The sequence below is a fragment of the Vollenhovia emeryi genome, unplaced genomic scaffold (assembly GCF_000949405.1).
Source record: "Vollenhovia emeryi isolate VEMERY1.0 unplaced genomic scaffold, V.emery_V1.0 DF939181.1, whole genome shotgun sequence".
In the NCBI taxonomy this organism is placed as follows: Eukaryota; Metazoa; Arthropoda; class Insecta; order Hymenoptera; family Formicidae; genus Vollenhovia; species Vollenhovia emeryi.
The window spans coordinates 39,182-63,002 of NW_011967185.1; the positions used below are offsets into that span (position 1 = coordinate 39,182).

At 44.0% G+C, this 23,821-nt stretch overlaps 8 protein-coding genes across 10 annotated transcripts; 5 read left to right on the plus strand and 3 right to left on the minus strand.

Moving 5' to 3' along the window:
* Positions 1–242: 242 nt before the first annotated feature.
* Positions 243–2,562, plus strand: LOC105562943 (chromatin modification-related protein MEAF6). The gene is made up of 4 exons (XM_012014134.1): positions 243–482; positions 711–914; positions 984–1,020; positions 1,641–2,562. The coding sequence occupies exons 1-4, from the start codon at positions 411–413 to the stop codon at positions 1,979–1,981; spliced, it is 654 nt and encodes a 217-aa protein (XP_011869524.1). The 5' UTR covers positions 243–410; the 3' UTR covers positions 1,982–2,562.
* Positions 2,563–2,696: 134 nt separating this feature from the next.
* Positions 2,697–4,076, minus strand: LOC105562944 (cuticle protein 8-like). Its single transcript, XM_012014135.1, has 4 exons — positions 3,673–4,076; positions 3,542–3,603; positions 3,214–3,478; positions 2,697–3,147 (listed from the first exon to the last, which is right to left on the minus strand). Exons 1-4 carry the CDS (start codon positions 3,721–3,723, stop codon positions 2,857–2,859), a joined length of 669 nt encoding a protein of 222 aa, XP_011869525.1. The 5' UTR covers positions 3,724–4,076; the 3' UTR covers positions 2,697–2,856.
* A 394-nt stretch (positions 4,077–4,470) lies between these two features.
* Positions 4,471–5,651, minus strand: LOC105562945 (28S ribosomal protein S15, mitochondrial). The gene is made up of 4 exons (XM_012014136.1): positions 5,301–5,651; positions 5,103–5,236; positions 4,846–5,041; positions 4,471–4,773 (listed from the first exon to the last, which is right to left on the minus strand). Exons 1-4 carry the CDS (start codon positions 5,537–5,539, stop codon positions 4,521–4,523), a joined length of 822 nt encoding a protein of 273 aa, XP_011869526.1. The 5' UTR covers positions 5,540–5,651; the 3' UTR covers positions 4,471–4,520.
* Positions 5,652–5,767: 116 nt separating this feature from the next.
* On the plus strand, positions 5,768–7,907 carry LOC105562946 (cytochrome b-c1 complex subunit 2, mitochondrial). The gene is made up of 7 exons (XM_012014137.1): positions 5,768–5,913; positions 6,108–6,247; positions 6,321–6,512; positions 6,589–6,805; positions 6,881–7,312; positions 7,378–7,599; positions 7,676–7,907. Exons 1-7 carry the CDS (start codon positions 5,869–5,871, stop codon positions 7,760–7,762), a joined length of 1,335 nt encoding a protein of 444 aa, XP_011869527.1. The 5' UTR covers positions 5,768–5,868; the 3' UTR covers positions 7,763–7,907.
* Positions 7,908–8,005: 98 nt separating this feature from the next.
* LOC105562950 (nucleolar protein 11) lies at positions 8,006–10,291 on the minus strand. 2 transcript variants are annotated; one of them, XM_012014141.1, is made up of 4 exons: positions 10,003–10,291; positions 9,411–9,942; positions 8,326–9,341; positions 8,006–8,257 (listed from the first exon to the last, which is right to left on the minus strand). In XM_012014141.1, the coding sequence occupies exons 1-4, from the start codon at positions 10,132–10,134 to the stop codon at positions 8,129–8,131; spliced, it is 1,809 nt and encodes a 602-aa protein (XP_011869531.1). In that variant the 5' UTR covers positions 10,135–10,291; the 3' UTR covers positions 8,006–8,128. The 2 variants fall into 2 exon arrangements, with proteins under 2 accessions (XP_011869531.1, XP_011869532.1); XM_012014142.1 differs by having other exon boundaries at positions 8,160–8,235.
* Positions 10,292–10,893: 602 nt separating this feature from the next.
* On the plus strand, positions 10,894–14,441 carry LOC105562948 (protein APCDD1-like). 2 transcript variants are annotated; one of them, XM_012014139.1, is made up of 6 exons: positions 10,894–10,958; positions 11,048–11,456; positions 12,184–12,328; positions 12,426–12,657; positions 12,716–13,105; positions 13,178–14,441. In XM_012014139.1, exons 2-6 carry the CDS (start codon positions 11,417–11,419, stop codon positions 14,102–14,104), a joined length of 1,734 nt encoding a protein of 577 aa, XP_011869529.1. In that variant the 5' UTR covers positions 10,894–10,958; positions 11,048–11,416; the 3' UTR covers positions 14,105–14,441. The 2 variants fall into 2 exon arrangements, with proteins under 2 accessions (XP_011869529.1, XP_011869530.1); XM_012014140.1 differs by having other exon boundaries at positions 10,904–10,958; positions 11,122–11,456.
* A 157-nt stretch (positions 14,442–14,598) lies between these two features.
* On the plus strand, positions 14,599–18,274 carry LOC105562947 (sodium-coupled monocarboxylate transporter 1-like). Its single transcript, XM_012014138.1, has 8 exons — positions 14,599–14,994; positions 15,072–15,417; positions 15,482–15,636; positions 15,705–15,845; positions 15,934–16,042; positions 16,111–16,332; positions 16,392–16,894; positions 16,999–18,274. Exons 1-8 carry the CDS (start codon positions 14,771–14,773, stop codon positions 17,075–17,077), a joined length of 1,779 nt encoding a protein of 592 aa, XP_011869528.1. The 5' UTR covers positions 14,599–14,770; the 3' UTR covers positions 17,078–18,274.
* A 3,174-nt stretch (positions 18,275–21,448) lies between these two features.
* Positions 21,449–23,820, plus strand: LOC105562952 (selenium-binding protein 1-A-like). The gene is made up of 8 exons (XM_012014146.1): positions 21,449–21,590; positions 21,684–21,835; positions 21,911–22,096; positions 22,175–22,478; positions 22,544–22,804; positions 22,891–23,224; positions 23,293–23,415; positions 23,737–23,820. Exons 1-8 carry the CDS (start codon positions 21,575–21,577, stop codon positions 23,786–23,788), a joined length of 1,428 nt encoding a protein of 475 aa, XP_011869536.1. The 5' UTR covers positions 21,449–21,574; the 3' UTR covers positions 23,789–23,820.
* Position 23,821: the final 1 nt, after the last annotated feature.

The following is a 23,821-nucleotide window of genomic DNA, read 5'->3' on the forward strand; positions in this document are numbered from 1 at the left end:
GATTTTGTAAAATTTTATATAACTTTTCTTCTCAGTTTAACCCAATCTACTATAATCTTTGGGATTGTCCATATCGAATCTGACACCCTGTATAATAATTATAATTAATATTCCCGCCTAGCAATCTGCGTTATCCGCTCAGCCCCCAAACGTGGAGATCGGCTACGTAGTTGGTGTCGACGTTTTCAATGTCCACAGAGGGCGCTCTCTCTCAAGAGAAGTGAACTCTAGCACAAATAAAACTAAATTTTACGTGACAACATTGGCAATGCTGAACAAACTTGGCTGTTATTGTTGTGTATATACCTGGTTATTTGGAGCGTTGTAATATCGGATCGATTTCATTCTGTATTTCCCAATTTTATTCATGTTATAGCCTGCATTTAAACGATTATCCACAAATTGAAAGCATGTCGACGAAATCTCCAGTGGATTTGCGCTCGGAGCTGACGGAATTAGTAAAACGTAAAGCCGAAATCGCTGTGAGTATCCATGTACAGATTTCTCCTGCATACAACGTAAAATGTCATTACACGCTTATACGTGTGCAAGATGGAAAATTCTTAACATCTCCACTTAAATAAATAATCAACAGTTAAGTGTACGTAACAGTGTGTCTACGTATGTATATGTGATTTATCAAGCTACGAGGTTAGGAGTTATACTTTTCAAGAGGCAAGTTGTACAAATACTTGGTTGACTTTTTGCAGGAAACGTTAGCCAACTTGGAACGTCAAATATACGCTTTCGAGGGAAGCTATTTGGAAGACACTCAGTTGTATGGAAATATAATAAGAGGTTGGGATAGATATTTGGCGAGTAATAAAAATACAAACAGTAAAGCTGACAAGCGTAACAGGAAATTTAAGGAGGCAGAAAGATTATTTTCTAAATCCTCCATTACATCCATGGCAGTAAGTATCAACTGACTCTTGCGCAACATGTGTACATTCTCTTTTCTACACGATGTTATCTTCTTACAGGCGGTTAGCGGACTCGTTGAGAATACGCAAGAAAAAAGTAAGGACCTGAATGGATATTCATGATTATAAAAATACTGTCTTTATATTTTGTACACTTTTCTTTATTATTCTCCTTTCTGTAGAAATAATAGCACTTTCAGTTTTATAAATATGTTTCCTAGCTGTTTTCATTTAATTCAAATTATTCCCTGATATTGTGTTATTGTATTATTGTCTTATAAATAGAATACATCTGCACATTATGAGATCTCGTTGTTTGCTTCACGTCTGAAAGAACACGGGTTTTTACTATCCGATGCTACGGGAAAACTAAAGTTGCATTCAATTTCATTGAGTATCACTATTAATGCAGACTGAGTTTATGTGTGACAGCGATGCTCGAGCGATTAGTTATTCCAGTAGAATTAGTTTCTATTTTTTTTTCTTTCTTCATTTTCCTCATTTTCCTCATTTTCCTCTTGATCTCCAAGTAACACTGCATGTATCTCAAGATACAAATTTATTACAACGATATGAGAGAGATGATGCACCGTGGGAGAGGAATTCGCTTATGCACCTGCATATCTCCATCTGCGATCGATATATCTATTTTGCACTGCTTGCTTTCTCCCCATTTGTATGCATTTTATACCGTTAATATGAGATCCCTGCTTCCAGTTGAACGATACAGCGAATCAGAGTCTCAGATTGGAAATAGTGGCAGCGAGGACAATTGCAACTTTGGCAATTCAAATGCGATTCCTTCCAACAATAACAAAGAGGCTAGTGGGAAAAATCTTCATACTTCTATTCAATCTGGACATGTCCAAAATAGTGGCGCTCTTAATAGCTCGGACAATGCTTCGATTCAATTTACAAATGGATCAATGTCCAATGGAAATTTAGAACATATTACCACACCTATCAAAGAATGTCACAGTAATAGCAAAGACTCGAATAAAAATAAATCTGGAAATAGTGCGAAAAAGAATAGCAATAAAAGAGCTAGGAATAGGTAGAAACTCTGATATATTATCTATGCGTTAATGAGACATGTAATATTCATTATTTCTTGTATTATTAAGTGATAGCTACACGGACATTGTGTTATTTACATTTATTCATAAATGACAATTCTCTCTCTCTCTCTCACACACTTATAATCTTAATTCACATTTCACGTTGCACAAGTTGTCTGAAACTATCTGATTTTTGTATCGTGTGTATATGTATAATAGTGACAAGCACACACATTCCACAATTATGTAAATGTTTCTCGTGTGCGTGTGTGTGCGTGTGTGCGTGTGTTGAAAACTTTTGTGAAAACAGTATTAAAATAGAAGACGTATTCATGAGAACACATGTGTTGAAAAATGCGTGTAAAGCTCAACTGATTTAACAAGTTGCAAATTGTATGTAATTCTATATACACATGCACACTTTTTTTAATAAAATGGCTTATTCCACGAAATATATACAATATATATCGACTCAAAGTTTTAATTAAATTTAATTATCAACACTAGGAGATAACGTTATATCGAATTGCCGAACGGTCTTTACGTATGCGAACAATAAATAATAAAATAGATAAGAATAATAATAGTTAATAGTTGAAGAATAAAAAAAGAGATTTTCCATGTATCCCCGAGTTTTATGATCCTTTCGTACCAACGGAATGAAGAAATAAGGTGAATATATTGGTGAAAGGGATAAAAGGAGCTGTAGACGACAAAAGGTAAAAAGAAGTTGATATATTCAATGTATAATGTATACAAGAGTGAAATTGTATCAATAGAATGCAAAGGAAAAAAGGAAGCAGAAAAACCTATGGAAAGTATAAAGGAGAGGAAATAAAAGGAGATATTTCGCACGTGAAAAGAAGCAGGAGAGATTACGGTTTGAATAGAATTTTACGCCTGTCCCTAGCAAATATGGCAATAGGTACGAATGTTTTGACATCAACTGCAGATTTCGCGTTGATCGGAGGCTCGCTTCTAGTCACAACCGCATTGAAGCCATTACGATCGTCCGCCGTGTAAGAGACTGTGCGGATAGTTCCATCCGCTTCAACCACCGAGTATTCGCCTCTGACCGTATCTCCATCTCGCTCTTCCCAGGCTGATTTCGAGTCGCCGGTATATCCGTCGATCACGCCGTAATTGAAGGAATACTTGGGATATGCCTTGACAATGAGATAAAAATTCAATGTTGACAAAAGAAACGGCATTTAGTAGAGATGAGTTTTTACCATATATCGAACATCTTTCTCCAACGTCTTGGGCTCGGTAGCCACGACAGCTGAGGCGGATTTCACGATGGGCGGTGCAACGTATACCAGGGAAGATGTCCTTGGTAAAGGCTTGTATAACAAAGGCGCTGACACTTTAACGTAGGTAGGAGTCGTCGTCGGTTCATCAGGTCCATCAGGTTCGGCACACGCGACAGTTGGGGCTGTAGACGACGCCGAATCGAGAGGTGCGCACGAGAAGGCGTGCCTCGAGTTGCCGAGTGATCTATCGCGAGTATATATATTATAGGCTCTCCTAACTCGATAAATTTTTCTTTACATCACTTACCCTCGATGAGGAAGATTTCCTCGACTAAAGCTGATTGTCAGCGAGACGCAGAGAAGAAATATCTGGAGACGAGATATCAAAAATCCCGAATTATGAGCAAAACATTTTGAAATATTATTTGCAATACTGACCATACTACGGATAGTTTGTTGGAAATTATACTTGTACACAGGGAGAAACATCGCACGAGAGCAAAGACCTTTGTTGGTGGACAATCTCACACACACACACGTATACACACTTTTCCACTTCTCCGCGACGCGCGAAAAAGATATGACTGACGTTGAAAGTTGAAAGACGAAAGACGATCCCGGCTGTTGGATAGTTGGATTACGAGAATTGCAGCATCCTACGCGATACTCTTCTTTATATATACCGCGCGAACATTCACTTGCATTTTTGCTGGCCTATTGCGCCGCGCGATGCGATATGCGATTGCGCAGTTAGTAAACTCGCATGGGAACATCTTTATCCTTGCGAATGCACGCTTTCATCGAAGGGACGAGTGAATTCGCTTGACGTTCGCCACAATTTCCCAAGCAACCCACAAAAAAGCGCAATGTTGCACATTAATAATACGTAATCGTGAGATACAGATATACCAGATATGTAAATGAGAGAACTCGAACGTTTTCCATTGAAATATTTCCATTGAAACATTGACAATATTTCCAAGAGTTTTACATAAGGTTTTACATAAGATTTGTGATCGAGTGCCATCGCGAAAACGTCGTAAAGCGATCATTTTTCCAAATGATCTCTACGTATGTGTACAATACATGCATACATATTGGCGATTACGACGATCGAATCGAAGAGAAAGAGAGAGATCTACAAAGGCGCGACCTCCGTGACGAACAAATGAAACTCTATTGAAATCGATCGTAGATCGAGAAACTCGGCCGGTAATAGATATTAAGGAATCGATGAGATAGAAGGAAATGTTTTGTATTCTCTCAAAATTACACCCTTAACGATACTACGAAGTTTGATATCTCTCCGCGTTTTGCTTGGCGCATGCGATATCCTCTTGGCTCACCGACGCTTGTAATCCACAGGCTAGTTCTTCCTCTCTGATAAACGCAAGCTTCTCCGCCTTCTCTATATAAAAATCCTTTTGCAGTTGTTTCAATTCTCTTTTGTATGCATCCAATTTCTCTTGTACAAGTTTGTCACAATGCTTTGCCGTTAATCGCCGTAAGGAGTCCTTCCTAGTAATCTGATGTGGAAGTCTGTCAAAAAGAATAATCATTCTAGCAAGGTGCTAGCAAGTTGAGAAATTGCAATTTAGTTAAAGCTCTCACTCGGGTGCCGGCTTGTAAACCAAATTGAGCTTCTCCAAGACCCACTCGAAACGTCTGTAATCCCATCGTCGTAAGTATTTCAGCACTTTCCTTCGCTTCGCAATTGTCTCGACCAATTTGACTTTCATGGCCGTGTTCCTGGGATATTCTGTTAAATATTCTCGCAACTGATATATGTCACTGGTCATAATGGCGACTGAAAAGCACAAGAATATAGCAGATGTTAGAAAGCTTCTTATTAGACATTGCTACGTTACTTTGAGCTTCTGGCGATTTCCGATCTAATCTATGCCTTTTCACCAATTGCAAAATCTTGTCTCTTCTCACGTCAACTGTTTCTTTACGAGGTAGAAATTGCAGCGTAAACATCTTTTTAACTATATCACTGGCACTAACAAAAAAGCAATTTTAGCACAGAAATATCAACTTCAACTTGATTCTACCTAGTTACTTACTCTTTCAGTTCAGGTAGCTCGTTGTATATTTTGCCAAAATCCGATGATTTCACATCGTCTTTTAACCCTTGATCGCCAGACCTTTCAAGGGACAAATGCGAGAGCTTTTCTGGTCGTACCCAAGTAATTTTGTAGTCGGCTATAGTAGTGGCATACTTTCTTGCAAGGTTATTACCGTGCTTCAATATATTGGCGACCATCCTCGTCGTTTGCGTGTAATTATTTATTATTACATTCATACTCGTCTCTCTCTCTCTCTCTTCGATTCTTCAACAACAAACAATATATAAAATTTGACGCCCGATGATCTCGATATATTTCTGATCTAATGATTCTGTGATTCTGATGGCTAATGTGCGATAGTGTTATGGCAGCATTGGCAGCAGCGAGATTAGCGGAGACTCGAACCCCTCTTGCAATGTTCGACGGTCGACAAAGTCAATATAGTCTATGTCTCTCTCTCGTCTGATGACAGCAATGGCGCCCTGTCTGTCTACTACTCCCGTCTCTGATCAGTCTGGTCAACTCTAGTGAGAGCTTTCTCGCTTCTACGGAATTTCAAGGAGAAATGGCTTGTTCCGTTGTACGGTCGCCCGTTCTTCGTAGTCCTACGGTACGGCAAATTCAACAGCCATAGAGACCTTTTCTCTCTCGCCATTGACTTTCATTCTGTAATACAGGTGTTATGTAAATCAACGATACGTGTTGTCTCTAATCTTGCTTAATAATAATAATTTGTAATTCTGCGGGTGATTCTTTTATTATGATGAGAAATGAAATGTATTCCATTTAACCTTGCTTAATTAGGTGAGGCATTACGCAGCGGCCGCAGCTGCTCAATGTTCCAACGTTGCGACAGCAGAACTCGAGGTATTATCTGGCAATAAGGTGACGGTCGCTGCGCTCGACAACCATAGTCCCGTTGCTCGAGTATCAATCGTCTTCAGGTATGAAAATGATTTTGCGTAAATCGGTAGATAGATGTTACGATTACATAATGTCTTTTGGGCTAATGTCTAGAGCTGGCTCACGCAACGAGACGTACGATACGCAGGGCGCGACGCATCATATTCGAATCGCTGCTGGTCTGAGCACATGTGGATCAACTTGCTTCGGAATAACTAGGAATATCCAACAACTTGGTGGAAACTTAACCGCCACCACTGATCGCGAGAGCATCGCGTACACGTTACAAATTACGAGGAATAATCTGTAAGTCCTTTTAGAGAGATCCATACACGGTGGAGTGAAATAACTTTTAACGTTTAACGTTTAACGTTTGCGACAGAGGCAAAGCTTTGACTTTCCTAGAGGATGTCGCGACACAGCAAGTGTTCAAACCATGGGAGATATCCGATCAGCTACCCAGATTGCGCTACGAATTGTCCATGGTACCCGAGACAACACGTGTTATGGAATTGTTGCACAAAGCGGCTTATCGCACTGGACTAGGCTACTCTCTGTACTCGCCCAAGAGGCAGCTTGGAAAAATCAGCACGGAGACTGTACGTAACGTTGCCTATTGAAACGCGAAGCGCAGGAGAGAGGAGAGGGAGACAAATCTCTTTGCATTTGTACAGCTACAACATTTCGTCAATACCTGGTTCAACGGCTCGGGGTGCGCGGTCGTAGCAACGGGCGTCCCGATATCTGACGCTACACAATTTGCCTCGACTCTTAAAGTAGGCTCGGCAGACAATACCGTGGAAGCTGCCAAGTATCACGGAGGAGAGCTACGCAAGGAACGTTCCTCGGAATTGACCACTGTGGCGGTAGCTGTTGAAGCAGCAGGGCTTAACAAGGAGAAGGACGTTCTCGCTTATGCGGTGCTGCAGAGAGCGGTCGGTTCTGGTCCCCGTGTAAAATGGGGCTCCAGCGTGTCTCCGCTGCACAAGGCGGTCTCTGGAACGACGAGCGCCGACCAATTTGCCCTTTCGGCATTTAATGCTTCTTACAGCGATTCTGGTCTCTTTGGCTTTATTTTGTCCTCGGTACCCAGTGCCGCCGGCTCCGTAAGTTTTCACGCAACTCAAGATAACAAGATAATTGTCATCATGTTGCATTGTGTACCCGACAGGTAACAAAAGCCGCTACTGCGTACTTGAGGTCACCCAAGCTCTCCGATGCAGATATCGCGCGCGGTAAAGCTACGTTGAAAGCTGAAATATTATATGCCGCGGATAACGACGCCGCGTTTTTAGAAAACCTGGGACAGCAAGCAATTTTCAAAGGACGCATGTACACACCGTCTAATCTCGTTGCGGAAGTAGACAAAATAACTGCATCTGAAGTCAAATCGGTGGGCAATTTAACTTTTTCAACGTTTTCAATGGTATTATTACAGTTACATTTCTTTACTCTCAATACTTTCTCAGGTTGCCGGAAAACTTGCTGGCGGAAAATTGTCCATGTCTGCGATCGGCAATCTATGCACCGTTCCATATGTCGACGAATTGAAGTAGACTGCAATGAGAGTACAGCAGCACCGTTTACCGTTTACCGTTTACTATTTACCGTGAGAGCATTTCAGTTATGTTGGCTAGTTGAGAGATGTACACGAGTATGTAGAACTTGCGATATCAATAATAAAAGGGAATATCGCTGCTACGGTGTTAAACTTTTCGTTTAACGTGACAACACGCAAAGGAGACACAAAATGTGCGGCGTGTTGGTCTATCGAAAGAATTGATCTTGTACATAAAATTGAAAAAAAAAGTTATATTTTTCTCGCTTACATTTACAATACTTTTGTGCGTGCGTGCGCGTGTTGTGTACGCACATACTAAAGTACACTTTTAACAAGGATAAAAGACAAATTCGTTTATGGATCAACAAAATTTTATTTCCTCTATGGAGTAAAATTTATTCTGTCTTTTTGAAGACGCTCGCAATGGTTTTCCATTGTGGGTCCTGTCGATCATAGGCCTCAAGTTTGCTAGGTTTTGCATAAACTGAAACTGACGAAAAGAAAAGGATCAACGGTTGAGCTAGTGAGGGTAATAAAGAAGAGACTGTTTACACTTACATGGTCTTCTAGGATAGAATCCAGCCGATTGAAAAGCTCCAAAACGCGCGTGTCTTGGGACAATAAATAATGTTGATAGTGAGAATCGACAAGTACACAGGACCATTCGTACAACTGTTGATCACTCGGCTGTGAGTTATCGTCGAGCGAGTGAGTTTCCTCATTCAATTTACACATTAAATATTCCAACAGTTCAAGTACTTGGTCGAAGGTTAAACCAGTCTTGAGACGAGGTAACAAGGAAACACTGGAATAGCTGACACTAAACACTTTGCCGAGAAAGTTGTCTCTCGAATAAGGATTATTGGCTCTCGACGCAGCATCGGTCGTGCCGTTTTGCAGGGGAACGAATACTTTATCTGGACTTGTCAAGGTAAAGGCCAAAAGGTCGACCAGTAACTTTTCCGGTAAATCTCTAAACGTGTCGAGGCACCAACAGATGGACGCGACGTCGGCAGATTCCATCAAGAGCGGGATCAAGGTCTCCTGTATCGCGGCATCGCTCCAGCCCTCGTTCAAGTAAGAGTGGATCTTTTTCGAGATACTGAAAGGTATTCGACCTATTCTCGCGCAAGATTTCGTTTGGCTCTTGTCCCACTGAGCCACTGTCGCCTCTTGTATCACGACGATGTCGTTATCGGTGCTGCTACTAAAACGTAAAGACGAGCCCAACATGGCGGCTATCCTTTGCGGCGCGAGGTGGTAGAGCGCAACGGCCAAGTGTCTATTGGCCGCGAGCAATAATTTGTCCTCCACCTTCCAGAGCTTGGCATCGTTGGTGTAAAGTTTGAGCTTTTGCACCGCTTGCGCCGATTTGAATTGTACATTGTATATCATGAGTATCGCCCCCTCGTCCGTGACATCAGCGCCGTAAATCGCTATGGTCGTCTCGTCGAGATGCGTCATGACAGCGGGATACTTGGTATTGACATTAGTAATTACACTGATTAATCTGCTCGACTCGAAATCGGAAGACGTTCCCGTCAAAGGATGACTGTACAGCCTGCCGTGTGACCCTGAAATGAGACGAGACGTCAGTCAGCAAAAGAGAAATGTATGAAGAACGAGAGGAAATAAGGACGTACATAAAGTGAGGAGATACGCATCGTTCTTGTGGTGTATCAACACGTGTCCCGTGAGCTGCTCGGACTTTCGTATCAATTCTATCCTCCTGACGGTGTCGGGCTTCTCCAAGCAGGTCGCATCCTCCAATCCAACGACCACATAGTTGTAGACCTCCTCCACTCTGGTCAAGCAGAACAAGCTCGTCTTTCCGTTTACATGGATCAACTGACAATCCAACAATCTCTCCCTAGGCTTAATTATACCCTTGCTCGTCCACGTCTTCCTGTTGGCAAGGGCCCATTCCAGGGAAGCCGTAGCACCGTTTTGCTGGACGAGAATGGGCGACGAGCCGCCACACGGCAGTATAGCGTATAGTGGCGAGGGGAATTTGTATCCCTTGACGTTGTTCAGGTCTGCCTCCTCTTCCGACCAAACCCGTATCTTTCTCTCGTTAAAGGCAGCGACGTAACGTTGCTTGGACCTGTCGTAGATGACTTGCGTCGTCAATCTTTCCTTGCTGGACCAACTGCTGATCTGCTTAAGGTCTTGTAGCTGGAAAGGATCAATATCGTCAAGGATCAAGCGAAAGCAACAGTTGGTTGAAAATACAACCTTGTATCGTATCACTATATTCCTGCCGAGAGTGACTACCGCGGAGCCCGTCTCCTTGTCCCTCTCAACGCCCAGCAAACTCTGCTGATCGATGAGTGGACACAGCGTGTAGTACGAACTGAGTTTGGCCATTCTAACATGTAGAGCTGCTTTTAGATTGCTACTTGAAATGGATACCGCTGTACGTTACAAGGGATCGAGCATCGAGCACGTGCCTGCCGTCGTAAGGTCGCAAGGTCGCAACTGTCGCAAGTCGCCGTTCTAACCTCTTCTAACCTGACCACGCCGGGGCCCGTTTACGTTGTCCGACTCTGCCGATAAAATTTACATTATCGGCAGTGTCGAAAGATGCGTAGCAAAATAGTTGCATTTCCAGCCGTGTAAGACTACGCTCCAAGTTTCGCGCAATATTACGATATATGTATACTTTTGTATTTCAACAATTGATAAAAAGCAAAAGAATCTCTTTTGCGCGCGGCGACCGGCGAGCGGTGCACGCAAATATGGCAAATATGCGCACCAAGTTCTAGGTCTTTCGAAGAGAAATTATAAATTAGCGTTGAAAACGATGTATGTAAGCGTCAAGCGTTAATAATTCGGAATTTCCGAGTTCGGAGTTCGGACATCGGATTCATCGGAAGGCAGATGCGTGTTCTTGCAGATGTCCGACCACCCACCGTACATAACATAGTAACATCGTAGTCTGCGACCCCCGACCAACGACTGTGTACCGCACACAACACGATCAATAAAGAGATCAAAATCGGGAAAGCTAGTCAAAGCCGATGGACCGAGTGGGAGAGGTATTGTGGACATTGTGGTCATTGTGGAGCGCGGTTCGCTCTACCGAAATGCCAGGCCTTTTATAAATAGGGATGAAGACGCGCCCACTGGTCAAACTGGTCAAAGTGGCAGACGAGATTAATGTACACGGCGGTAGCGGCGGCGTATACTAAGTAAAATACATAATAATTTTACCGATAATGTACACACGTCGATATATTATATTATTGTATTCGCTTGACCGTTGAACTCGACTTTACAGAGACATCGGAGTCATTTAAATTCAGCATGGTTTATACAGATATTGCCAAGAGTTTGATTCATCCTGATTCTCAGTGGGGCCTTGTACCACCGAGTGGGATCGCTGTATAAATCTATCCCTCGCAGCAGGGTTCAAGATTCTCGGGGAGAATGAGAATGTGTCGAACGCTGGATGCGCTCGAGACTTGGCCGGTTCGAGAGTCGCTAGAGTGGGGACAAGGCTATATAAACTTGGGGTAGATTGATAGATGGTAGAGATCCGAAGAAGAAGTCATTTCCGACCAAGGCGATGTACTTGATCTACTCCGCTCACGTAAATGCGTAAATGTGCGTTTAATGTTTCACCAACGATCGCCGAAACGAGGAAAAAATGGCCTTACCTATAATCTTCATCGCTGTTCTGTCAATGAGTAAGTTATGTGTCAAGTGCGACAATCAGATATTCAATATCTTGTATTTGAATTGAAAAAAAGAAATGTAATCGTAGGCTCTTTCCAAAGGCGATCTCGTAAAGAATATATCATGTTATATACAGAGTGTTGTAGAATTCGCAAGTATTTGAGGGAGGGAACAAGTTGCACATGTGCCTGAGACAGCCTATATTTCTTAGATGACATAATATATTTCTTGCATTTTTTTCGAGAAAAAAAGTGTAAAATCGCGCAACAAACAGTCTCGCGAAATTGTCAAGTCGTTACCAACACCGTTGCATTATCAATCGCTGTCAAGTCGCAAGTTCCAACGTACAGACGTGGAATATCAATCGCCGACCATCGCGATTCATCGCAGAGAAACGCTGCACGTCGATCGAATGTTAAATAGTCGTGAGAGAGCGTACTCTTTCTCGCATCATTTCTTACAATTAACACTTGCCTTACGTGTCTCTGATCAAACGAGTTGAAATTTTATCAGTGTGACAAATCTTATTGCTCTTCCTTTTTATTGCAGCTGAAGAAACGTACGTAGGCATCAAACCGAAAATTTTCTTTCTGACAAATTGTTATTACGCATTTGCCTATTCTCTTTTTGTAACTTTTTGTAACTTTTTGTAACTTGAAGATCCGGGCAAAAATCCCCTTCTTGTCGATAGACAACATTCATTCTCGTCACAAGTGAATTATTACATTTGTTTTACAGCGAGCCACGCCTTGACCAGAGATTCGGAATCTGTAAATTCGTTGGCGCAATGCGAAGCGGCCATCAAGGAGATTGAACGGAAGGACCTTGAGACAATCGTGGACGACAGTCCCTCCAGATTGTATTCCACATGGCTGTCTCAAGAGTGATTGTTTTCCTTTTCTGCATAATAATGCGTTAATAATAAATATATGTTTTCATTGAATATTTGTCAAAAGAGAAATTATGATCCTTTGTTGCAGATGCGAAGTACGAGCTGGCCCGGTATATATAATGAAGAAATACACATTTTTCGAAAACGGCACATTTCTCCTGTTACGTTATCATTACGCCGAAGAGTCGTGCAGCATAGCGACGCACACCGTTACAATTCGGGGCTCCGTCAAGTTGCTCGGATCATCCGTCGTCGTTTCTGGCGCTACCGAAACGAGATTTCACGTAGATGCCATCAACATTGTGCCTTTGAATCGACAGGTATTTAGATATTCCAAATCGATCGGGCCATCTACTGAAAATTGACAAATTTGTTCAGGTGGCTCGCAAGTTTGGACACAGATTGAACCAGACTTGCGGTCCCCAGCCGAAATGGCGACCTTACGTTCCCGAAGTGGTTTACTACGAGCAGCAACGCAGCTCGGCGACGCCACTGTGGCAAGGTCCGATCTACAATTCTCTGCAAGCTCACTCGTCTACAAAGAGGCGACTCGGTATCAACTGTTTAGAACCTTTCGGGATCGAATTCTCCGAATTGAGACTCCTAAGGGTGCAAAGGAAGTCGTTGCTCCGCTCATCCAGCGTTAATCGGTACCACGAGCTTCCACAATTCCAACTCTTTCTAGCCAGCCCCACGGCCAACGTTCGCTCTCGTTGGAGTTACAAACCGACATCTTTACAGTCCACACCGATGGTCCGCGCCGACACGGTACGTTTTCGTTACGAATCTTTGCAACTCTTTCGTTCGTGTCTGCGAGTTCTCGCGTAATCGACGTTACAGGCGAGCGGCTGTCCGATATGCAGCGGCGTGTCTCGGAGCACCGAGTTGAGCCCACCTCTTCTCCATCAGACGGCGGCTCTGCCCGCATTGATCGGAGGTTATTGGCACAGCGAGAGCTGCGAGAGCTCCGAGGGCGGTATCTGGTCGAGACGTCAATTTCAGATACATTCGGGAGACAGATTGTGGACCGGTCGATGGGACTACTACGACGATCCACAATGCTCGACGTTTCTGTACGCGATAACCGCAGCCGGAAGTTACGTTCAGCGAGCTGGAAGACGTCACGAACAAGTCGATCGAAAGACTTTCCTCAATGTCTCCTCGGTGTCGAGGTCCTTGGCCAGGAGGAGCGTTACCGATAGGCCGAAAGATGTAACGGATGAATGGGTAGAAAGATCGCTGACTGATGGCGTTCATCGACTCTTGCGAGACGAGCAGCCCATAGTTCGGTCGAGATTCGCGGCGATGCTGCGAGACGATTGGAGGCACGAGGCCTCTACCAGAAAGCCCCTTCTCCAGAAAACCTCGAGCATCCTTGCCGGTACCACGGAGCTAGATCTGCACATCGCCGAGAGCATTTTGATTCCTGGAGACGCCAAGGTATCCACGCGTTGTAGCGCCGCTGCTCGGCCGAGAAGCTGCGTACCTCGCGCCATCGAGGCGCCCTCGACATTGCGACTGCAGGCTAAGCTGGGCGTCAACTGGAACGGTCAGTACATCCTGCTGTTGGGCTCGCGAGACGCCGATGCGGGAGGCTGGGAGGCTCCGCTGCGGCAATGCGCGCAGATTTCACCTCGCAATTCCATTCTGCGAGCGCATCTCCGGAGAAGCGTCGGTCTTCGATTCGGACTGCTCTCGTCGGCTGCGTCATCGAGCCGAATCTTCGCTTGGTTCTTTCCGCTCTTATCGCCAATCTTGCTATGGTGATATCAGGCGTCCGAGTCGTTATCTTTGCCAAGGATATCTTTGTTTGGATTCGTTTCGATTGGAGTTTGAGAAAACTAGATTTGAAATATATACATTCTCTCTCGGAAAATTCCGTAGGATCGTATTATACATGTGTAAATAGAAGAAATAAAATTGGAAGGACCACGTACGACAGATCTCGCATTTATAAGTTATTTTGCTACTCGAATCTATATCAAAATTTATATGTACATGTATAGGTGTAGCTGCGATTCAATAAATATAATCAAGTTGACAAAAGTTACGTTAGCAAGTCGTGTAACATTCGGCCTTTCGATCCCGCTTCGATCGTCGGTTTTAGCATAATAAATACAGTTCATCACTCTCTTCTCTTCCCCCTTTTCTCCCCAGATCTCTGCTTCATTCTCCAGTCGATAGCTTTCATTATCAGATCCCGTGCACACATTATCACGTACGTGCCGGTTGTAAATTAATCTCTCACGGTAAGGAATTATAACGCTCGTCGACACATTTACAAGTCAGCATCAGAGATTGCGTCTTGTTCCTCGTTTCTTACGCCAGATGAAACGGGGAAGGACGGTTATATGTAATGCGATGTCGCGCTATCCGGCCAGTATTCCGTAGGGCGTAGAAGAAAGGGTCGATTCGTTCTCTCAAGAGGAGACAATGGAGAATCCTCTCGCCACTGGCATCCCGTTTAATCAAACGGGAAATTTGGATCGCTTCGTGTTCGGATGGCTAGACTACACGCTCTTCAGCCTGCTGCTGCTCGTCAGTGTTCTCATCGGCGTGTACTTTGGCTTCTTTAGCAAGCAAGACAGCACAACGGAGTATTTCCTGGGCGGTAAACGGATGGGATGCTTTCCCGTCGCGATGAGCATCATCGCTAGGTCAGTGACTCCTTTTTTGTCAAATTTTCTCTTCCTTCGCGTACTCGAATAACTGACACCTCACTTACTGGATTTAGCCACATCTCGGGTATCAGCTTGCTCGGTATACCCACGGAGGTTTTCCATTACGGGAGCCAGTATGCGGCGTGCGTCGTCACATCGATCCTCACTGCCGTCGTTACCTCTTACCTTTTCCTACCTGTGTTCTACAAGCTGCAACTAACTAGCACCTTTGAATATCTGGAGATTAGGTTCGCCAGATCGGTGAGAATTCTCTCTTCGGCGCTATTCACCATATCCCTCTTCACCTACTTGCCCATCGTCATCTACGTACCTGCCCTCGCCTTCGCGCAAGTCAGCGACCTGAGTATTCACGCGATAACGCCGTTGCTTTGTATCGTGTGCATCTTTTACACCAGCATTGTAAGTAAACCAGCTCTCTTAATTGCTTTTCACACCAACACTTAAGATACTTGATACTTGATAGGGTGGCCTAAAGGCGGTAGTATGGTCGGACACTATACAATTTTCCGTGACCGTTTGCGGGCTCTTTGCGGTTCTCGTGCTGGGGATATCGTCCGTTGGCAGCGTTCAGCAAGTGTGGAGGATCTCCAGCGAAGGCGGTCGTCTCGTTTTCTTCAAGTAAGCTTTCATTATTACATTATGTAATGTACATCTCATAGAGACATGTTAATTGCTCCCTTTATCAGTATGGATCCGAGTCCGTTGGCGAGAAACACTTTTTGGAGTATGGCTGTAGGTATGACGGTAATATGGCTCGGACACCTCGGTATTCATCCGGGTACGGTGCAGCGATTCCTGTCGGTGCCTCGAGAAATCGACGCGAAACAGTAAGTTTCTTACTTCTAATACTTATTACTTAGCCAAGCCGCAAAAGAGCAAGGTATATCTCATCCTCTCTGCTCCTCTTGTACGTAGCGGTATCGCGATTACCGCGGTAGGGATGATAGTCGTCAAACTGATCTGCGTCTTCACCGGATTAATCATGTTTGCCAAGTATCATGACTGTGATCCTTTTCTCACCAAGGTACGATATATTTTTCTATTCCTTTGCTTTCACACGCAATAAAATTACAAATCTTGTCGTTGGAGCAGTCGATAAGTCGCACCGACCAGACTCTACCGTACTACGTGATGGACGTTGCTGGGCATCTGCCAGGACTTCCGGGATTATTCCTAGCGGGCCTAGTGAGCGCCGCGCTCGCAACTATGAGCGCGAGCTTGAACACCGTGTCCGGCACCATTTACGAAGACTTTATAAATTTGCGGATCCCGGAGAGCCCCGAGAAAGAAGCTATGGCCGCCAACATAATGAAGGTGAGCGATGTCAATAGAATTTCAGATTAATTTGTTAATTAGAAATTCTTCTGCCTCAGGGCATCGTCGTGGTAGCCGGTGTGATTTCGGTTGGTCTGGTGTTCCTGGTCGAACGATTAGGATCGGTCTTCCAAATAGCCGTGAGTACGCGTGGCATCACCGACGGACCTTTGCTCGGCCTCTTTATGCTAGGAATGCTGGTACCCTGGGCAAACGCGAGAGGCACGTTGTTTGGCGGTTACGTCGGTCTGATCAGCATGCTTTGGCTGGTGGGAGGCGCTCAATGGCACACCATACATAACAGAATTAAATACAATGCGTTACCTACGTCGATAGATGGTTGCCCATTGAATCAGACCCTCTCGAGCGTGACGACGCCTACTGTATCATCCTGGATAGATGACTCCAGCGAGGAACCTATGATACTCTTTCAAATATCCTTCATGTATTACAACATGATAGGAGCGATTATCGTTGTTGTCGTCGGCACTATCGCGAGCTACGTTTTCGGCGTGGACCTCGAGAGCGTAGATCCCGATCATATTACACCGATGATGAAAAGGTACGTCCGAATATTCAAATCTGGTTTATGCGTGTAGGCACAAGTGATTCAATGTATAACAGATCATCTTATTTTTCTATTCTGATTTAAATTTATTTCTCTAGGTTTCTTCCTTCTCGAAGATATGCTCGAGTCTCGTTGAGAAATGTGCCGCTCGACGTTGCGCCGGAAAAAATCAAATGATCGCGATTCGTCATTATTTTAATGAGTGGTAAGCGAGCTGATAGGATCAACCTCCCGAAAAACTCTCTCAATTACCTCCATTTATCCTGCGAATGATAATCTTTATTCTAAAAAAAATTTTTATCTGACAGCCGGTCACGACAAAGGGGGTGTTGTGTCTCTTATTGATTAATAGACGCATGCGCCAACTCTTACAGCTCACAGTCTCACTGTCAGTATCGTTCCTAGTGTTTGTACGAGGCACCAGTTGCATCTCTCTCTCCCCCCCCCCCTCCTAGATACACCCTGGCTAGGAAACCAAAATCGAATGCTACGAGGAACGAGTCTTTGATTGCATTCTGGCGGAACAAGTATATAATATCGTCACCGTTCAATTCCACTCGGCGGTGGGAAAGAACATACATGTGTGTGTATATCGTGTAAGAGAAAAGTCGTTGCGAGTCCAAAAAGAATAAATTTGGTTCAACGAATAAAGGATAGCGATCGACATTAGACCCGTGGACGTTGTAGAGAAAGTTACGTCCCTGAAGATGTTGATCGGGGTTGCTCGGGGGTGGCCGCGTGCCCTCGTAAATAGGATGGCCGCGCCTACACGTGGAGTGAGTGTTGTCGCGAATACCGAGTTAACCGAGTTAACCGAGTTAACCGAGTACCCTCGGTCCGACACAACGTTCAACAAGTACGAGTACACTTGGCAGCATCCTCGCAGCGATTTTATCGTGCAACATGGTCAATACCTTGGAGTGATGGAACGAAGATTGCTACAGCGATCAGCTACAGCGAGCTATTCTCATCGCGTACGTGTCGAAGGTGAACGTCGAGTGAATCCAAAGTAAGGGATTTATGACAGGCGATAGGTGTCCGTCTAAACAAGGATTCGAATGGTTACATTATTAATCGTCGCGATTCAAGGGAAGCTGACCTCTATTCTTCTCGCACATCTTGGCTCAATATACTTGGCATTCCAAAGCGACGGAATAATCCAAAAGTTCACAATCCACAGAGTTTTCATCTTTGTACAATACAATGACTTTGTACGTACAAACGATTTCACTGATAGATTCAAAGATTTATTTACTTATTTGGTCAACAACACACATGGTGCCAACAGAATGTAATATAGATCATTATTGGCGGAAAGTCGATAGAATGCAAGAATTTTGTCGATTCCAGCTGTTTGAATATATTCAGCGCCGTGGAGAGAAATTTTGCGAAATCTCGATCGTTGTTTAACCTGCCAATCGACAGTATAGGCAGCAAAACGGATGGTGGCATGCCGAGGCACAGCCGTGCGTACAGCCGCGCCCTGCCTTTAATAATAGATAAAAACCGCAGGCATTCGTGCCGTAAAAAACAGAGAGAAAGAGAGAGAGAGAGAGAGAGAGAGAGAGAGAGAGAAATAGCCCTCAGTTTGCTAACGAAAAACGCAGCAGACTGAAAAACCGGCCAGTCAGTTTCAGTCACTTGCAGATACATTGTGTCTCAATGTCGCAATTAGTTGATTAGATCGAGTTTTAATCAACGTGCAGGATATCATCCAGTCGTGGAAAGGAATAGAGAGAATAGAGAGAAACTATTCGCTTTGGTCCAAAAATATCAAAATAAATATATCTCTTTTGATGGATAATTAGTTGATCTCTCTATCGCAAGAGATTGATTGCTATTGTATGGAAATGTCTTTAAACATTAACGGATGTTACTTTGAAAAACTTGCGTTAGAAACACGCTTTATTAATCCGAATGTGAAATTACAGCCTCTTTCAAGGTCGCGCGTTACGCAATAGCAAATGGAAAATAAAATAGTCGTTTGAATCTCTTGGAAACCAAAGACAAATCCAGATGTGATGAGAGGGCGAGCGGTGTATTCAGGTATACCTTGGATATGACGTTGTCAGAACAGATGCAGAGAAGCTTACTGGGATTAACGGTGCTGACGATCGTCGGCCTGATGACATTCCTACTCAGCAGGAAGCTCACGCTGGAAACGCGCAAACGAGACGGTCTACTCCTCGACATGATAGCTAACATTAGCGGCCACTTGGATCGACTCGACAACGGCTTCGATGACATTGCCGCGCAGACGGGAATTGCACGGAATCGCCTGCTGCGACTGCTCGCGCTCCATCGGGAGAATCTCTTGGTATGTGCGTTACTCGGCGAGAAACGGAAACAAATGCGAACGTCCAGCGACAAAGCGGAAGAAGAAGAAGAAGAAAAAGAAGAAGGAATGAAAAGAAGAAGAAGAAGAAGACGACGACGACGACGACGACGACGCACAGTCATCGATAAAGCATTCGGTTCGAGAGGCTTTTATCGGACGTCAGAAGATGCGAAACCAATGTGGCGCAGATCTCAAAGTGCACTACCAAATTATGCTGCGTATAATTGATCTCTACTTATTCTTAGGAGTAACTCAAACTTGATATCAAAATACGAATTAAATGCGTAAACATTTCAAATATCTTTTCATGGGTCAAGGCAATTATAGCGTGCCTGTACTATTGCTTTTCTCCCATCGAATTAAGCCTGTTGATTTACTATCAACTTGTAATTTGTATTGATCTAATCGTATCCAAGTAGTGGATAAGAAGGATAAATTAGTTTCGTCCTTGGCAATTAAGACAATCATTGTCGTTATTGTGCGAATCAAATCAGCACATAGCGTGGAACATATCTTGGATAATAGAGTCTATTTTTAGTGAGTAGATGGTATCACCTTATGGTAAACCAGATGTTGAAGGTGGGGGCCAATAAACAAATCCATAATCACGGAGACGCAATGATTGTTGTTTCGGATTCCAGAGCAGCTCGGAATATAGAAGACGGCTATGATCGAGTAATATAATATCATCTGTCATGCGAACAATATTTATATCGAGTTAGAAACGATTCTATATGATTGATTGTACGGAAGAGCGAGAATTGTCTGTCTGAAATTGTCAAACTAGAATTGAGTTTAATATTTCAGCGGATCGCGCGTATAAGTTTATACAATACATATAGAATGTTGTCACATAATGTCCTCACTCTGTCAGCGTGACACCACTGCGCTGTGCGCAAAACGTTATCTATCAAATGCTAACGTATATTAATACATATGTGTCGAGGTACAGAATAATGTTCCAGATTCAGCAGGGAGGTATCTTGATCAATTTCTCCGCTCGATGATGAGATGTTATTAAAAAGAAAATTTCATCGGAAGCGAACTTTGGCAGATCTGGGACACTTTGTGTATTTATCGATATGTTTATTAGCGATTTAGTACTGGGTATGGTTGTCCGATGGGCATAATGATTCGACGTACTCGCTTTACCACTTTGTATATATACATATTTTTACTTGATGCACGCACACGGGCACATGTGTTGTACGCGTGATTATTTTTATAACTCGTGTGTGTTTTGTGTATGCATGTGTGTGTGTGTGTGTGTGTGTGTGTGCGTGTGCGTGCGCGTGTGCGTGCGCGTGCGCGTGCGCGTGCGCGTGCGCGTGCGCGTGCGCGTGCGCGTGCGCGTGCGTGTGCGCGTGCGTGTGCGCGTGCGTGTGCGTGTGCGTGTGCGTGTGCGTGTGTGTGTGTGTGGAAAAAGATGCAAATAAATTATGTTTACGTGTATATATATCTCTCGGGGATGTCTACTCTGTATATCCTGTACAATCCTATATAATAGTATAATTGTATAATTGTATAATTGTTTGAGCGGGTTATTGGTATCTTCTCGTTTCGCACAGAAACGGACCATCGGAAACGTATTACCACGGAGCTTCGATCTTTCTCAATGCAAATCAACTCCTCGACCTCTGGGTTAAACTCTCATCGTACAGTTCGATAAACTTTGTTTTTCATCGTCTGGATTGACCCTTTGACCTTTCAAGCTGGAAGCTGCAACTTTTTCTTCATCGCACGAAAACGACTGTAAAAGCAATATTTAATATTATATATCTCGAGCTGTAAGAATAAAAATACGGATTTCGGGAATATTTTCTAGATGTATGTTATACGTGACGTGTGGTATCGCTACACGTTATCTTTCGTCCGGTTAATGAAATCGCCTACTATCAGCTTTGTGATGATAACTGTTGACGCTATCTCGTAATATCCAGACTATGTTGTAACGTAGTAACTTGTTACTTGGTTGCATATTGTTGCAACAAAGAGTTACAACGAGAAATAATTTAGACATCATCGTTATTGCAATCAGATCAATCGCGACCGATTCCGAGTCTGAGAGACACACGCAAAGTGCAAGTTCCCCCAAGCATGTTTCCCCCTCTTAAGCCCAATGTCCACGATGCTAGAACTTGGTTCAAGTTCTAGTTTCGAGAAATCTGTAGCCAATCAATGTGCAGCTATTCCATAAAAACTAGAACTAGAATCTAGCATCGTGGACATTGGCCTTTACTCTCGAACGTATAATATCTCGTCGTGTCGTAAGAATCATACGTACATATCGAAAGCAACCGCTACTGAATCTACAATTTGTCGAGTGGCGTCGCGCGATGGAGCAGAAGAAAGGTATTCGATTACGTTATTGTACCATGTATGGTCTAAAATTTAAGGCTGAAAATGCAAAATTAGACATTGGAGTTGAAAATGGCTTTTTCGCAGCGTGTTCCGGGCCGGGCTATAAGAGTCCGAGGACGGCGATGGAAGGACCGCGCGAGAAGCTTCTGTACGTAATCGGTGTACACACGGATCCCGAAAAGGCCGATGTCCTTTGCACGGTGGACGTGGATCTCGATAGTCCTACGTACTGCCAGGTACGTTAAAACGTTTGTGAAAATTGAGCCAACGTATAGTGATTTTAACCTGTACAAAACTCGTGGAAAACGCAGATAATACACAGACTGAGAATGCTAACGCCCGGCGACGAGTTACATCACTCCGGCTGGAACGTTTGCAGCAGCTGCCACGAATCGCAAACGCCTTGCAAACGCGACACTCTGGTACTGCCCTGTCTTATGTCGGACCGGGTGTACCTGGTTGATACGAGCGACGAGAGAATGCCCAGGATCAAGAAGGTATTATATTTTACGCGGATAACAACATCTTCATTAGCTCGTTCGTTAACTCTTAATTGCGTAACTCTATTTCGCAAGGTTCTGGAGCCAGAAGAGATGCACAAATACGGAATATCCACGCCGCACACTTCCCACTGTCTGCCGACCGGCGAGATAGTCATCTCCACCATGGGAAATGTCAGTGGCGACGGACTGGGCGAATTTTTCTGCATCGACGCAGAGACTCTACGGGTGAAAGGCACGTGGACCAAGAGCGACGAGAAAGCGGCATTCGGATACGATTTTTGGTACCAACCGTATCACGATACGCTCATCGCTACGGAATGGGGTGCACCTCGAGTCTTTAAGAAGGGATTCATTCCAGAGGACGTTCATGATCCCAGTAAATATTATATATCAATTTTCGCGGCGGGCGGTACGGTATTCAACAGGTTTCATCATTCGCAGAGATCTATGGCAGAAACTTGAATGTTTACTCGTGGAACGAACGAAAGCTGAAACAGATCATCGAGCTGGGAGATGACGGAATCGCACCCCTTGAAATAAGATTCCTCCACGATCCGTTGGCAGCCGAAGGATTCGTCGGCTGCGCGGTAACGTCCAATATTTATCGCTTTTACAAGGCGAAAGACAACTCGTGGAAGGCCGAAAAAGTGATCCAGGTGCCACCGAAAAGAGTCGACGGTTGGATCGCACCTCTCATGTCAGGTATCGCACGAATACTCTTGGAGCCGTTGACGACATTGCAGTCTTTTCTTCTTACAAAAGTCTTCCTTCCTTTCTCTCGCTTCAAGGTATGATCACCGATATTCTGCTGAGTCTGGACGACAAGTATCTCTACCTGTCCAATTGGCTTCATGGCGACGTTAGACAATACGACATCTCGGATACGAGAAACCCGAGATTGACGGGTCAAGTTTTCCTAGGAGGATCGATACTGAGCGATTCGCAGGTACGAGTGACGCGAGACGAGGAAATGACCGGTCAGCCCGACCCCGTCTACGTCAAGGGACGTAGATTGTATGGCGCGCCACAAATGTTACAGCTGAGTTTGGACGGACGTCGTTTGTACGTGACCACGTCCATCTTCAAGCCATGGGACAAACTCTTTTATCCCGATCTCCTCAAGTAAGTTTTCCTCCTCTCCTTCCCACAACATAAAATAAAATGGCTAATATTCGGCACGCGCTATTTAGATATGGATCAACGATGGTGAAGCTTGATGTCGACGTCGAGAAGGGCGGAATGAAGCTCGATCATCAATTTCTCGTTGACTTCGGCGTCGATAAGAGCGATATTTTACTGGCGCACGAGATGAGGTGAGAGATATTCCGTAATCCGTAATTGATTGAGGCGTTGATGATGAAAAAATTGCCATTTACTTTTCTAAAGAAATGTCGAAAGATGATGCCCAAATTACAAAATTAATCTCGGAATTTATCTTATCCGGGTGTAAACGTGCAATTGTTTTTTCACTCGTTCTTTTTCTCCATTTTATTTCGACTCTAATCAGTAATTTTTTCCAATGAGATTATGCGCGTTTTGATTTCACACATTTCTCCCTTACACGTGGATGTACACCTGTTGTACCGTTATCTCCTGCGGCAATTCTATCGCGTTGTTAATCTTTGTGCCCTCAGATATCCCGGTGGAGATTGCACCTCCGATATATGGCTTGCGGAGAGACCCTAACTCTGATGATTCGACTGGTTCTCGTTAGTAGTA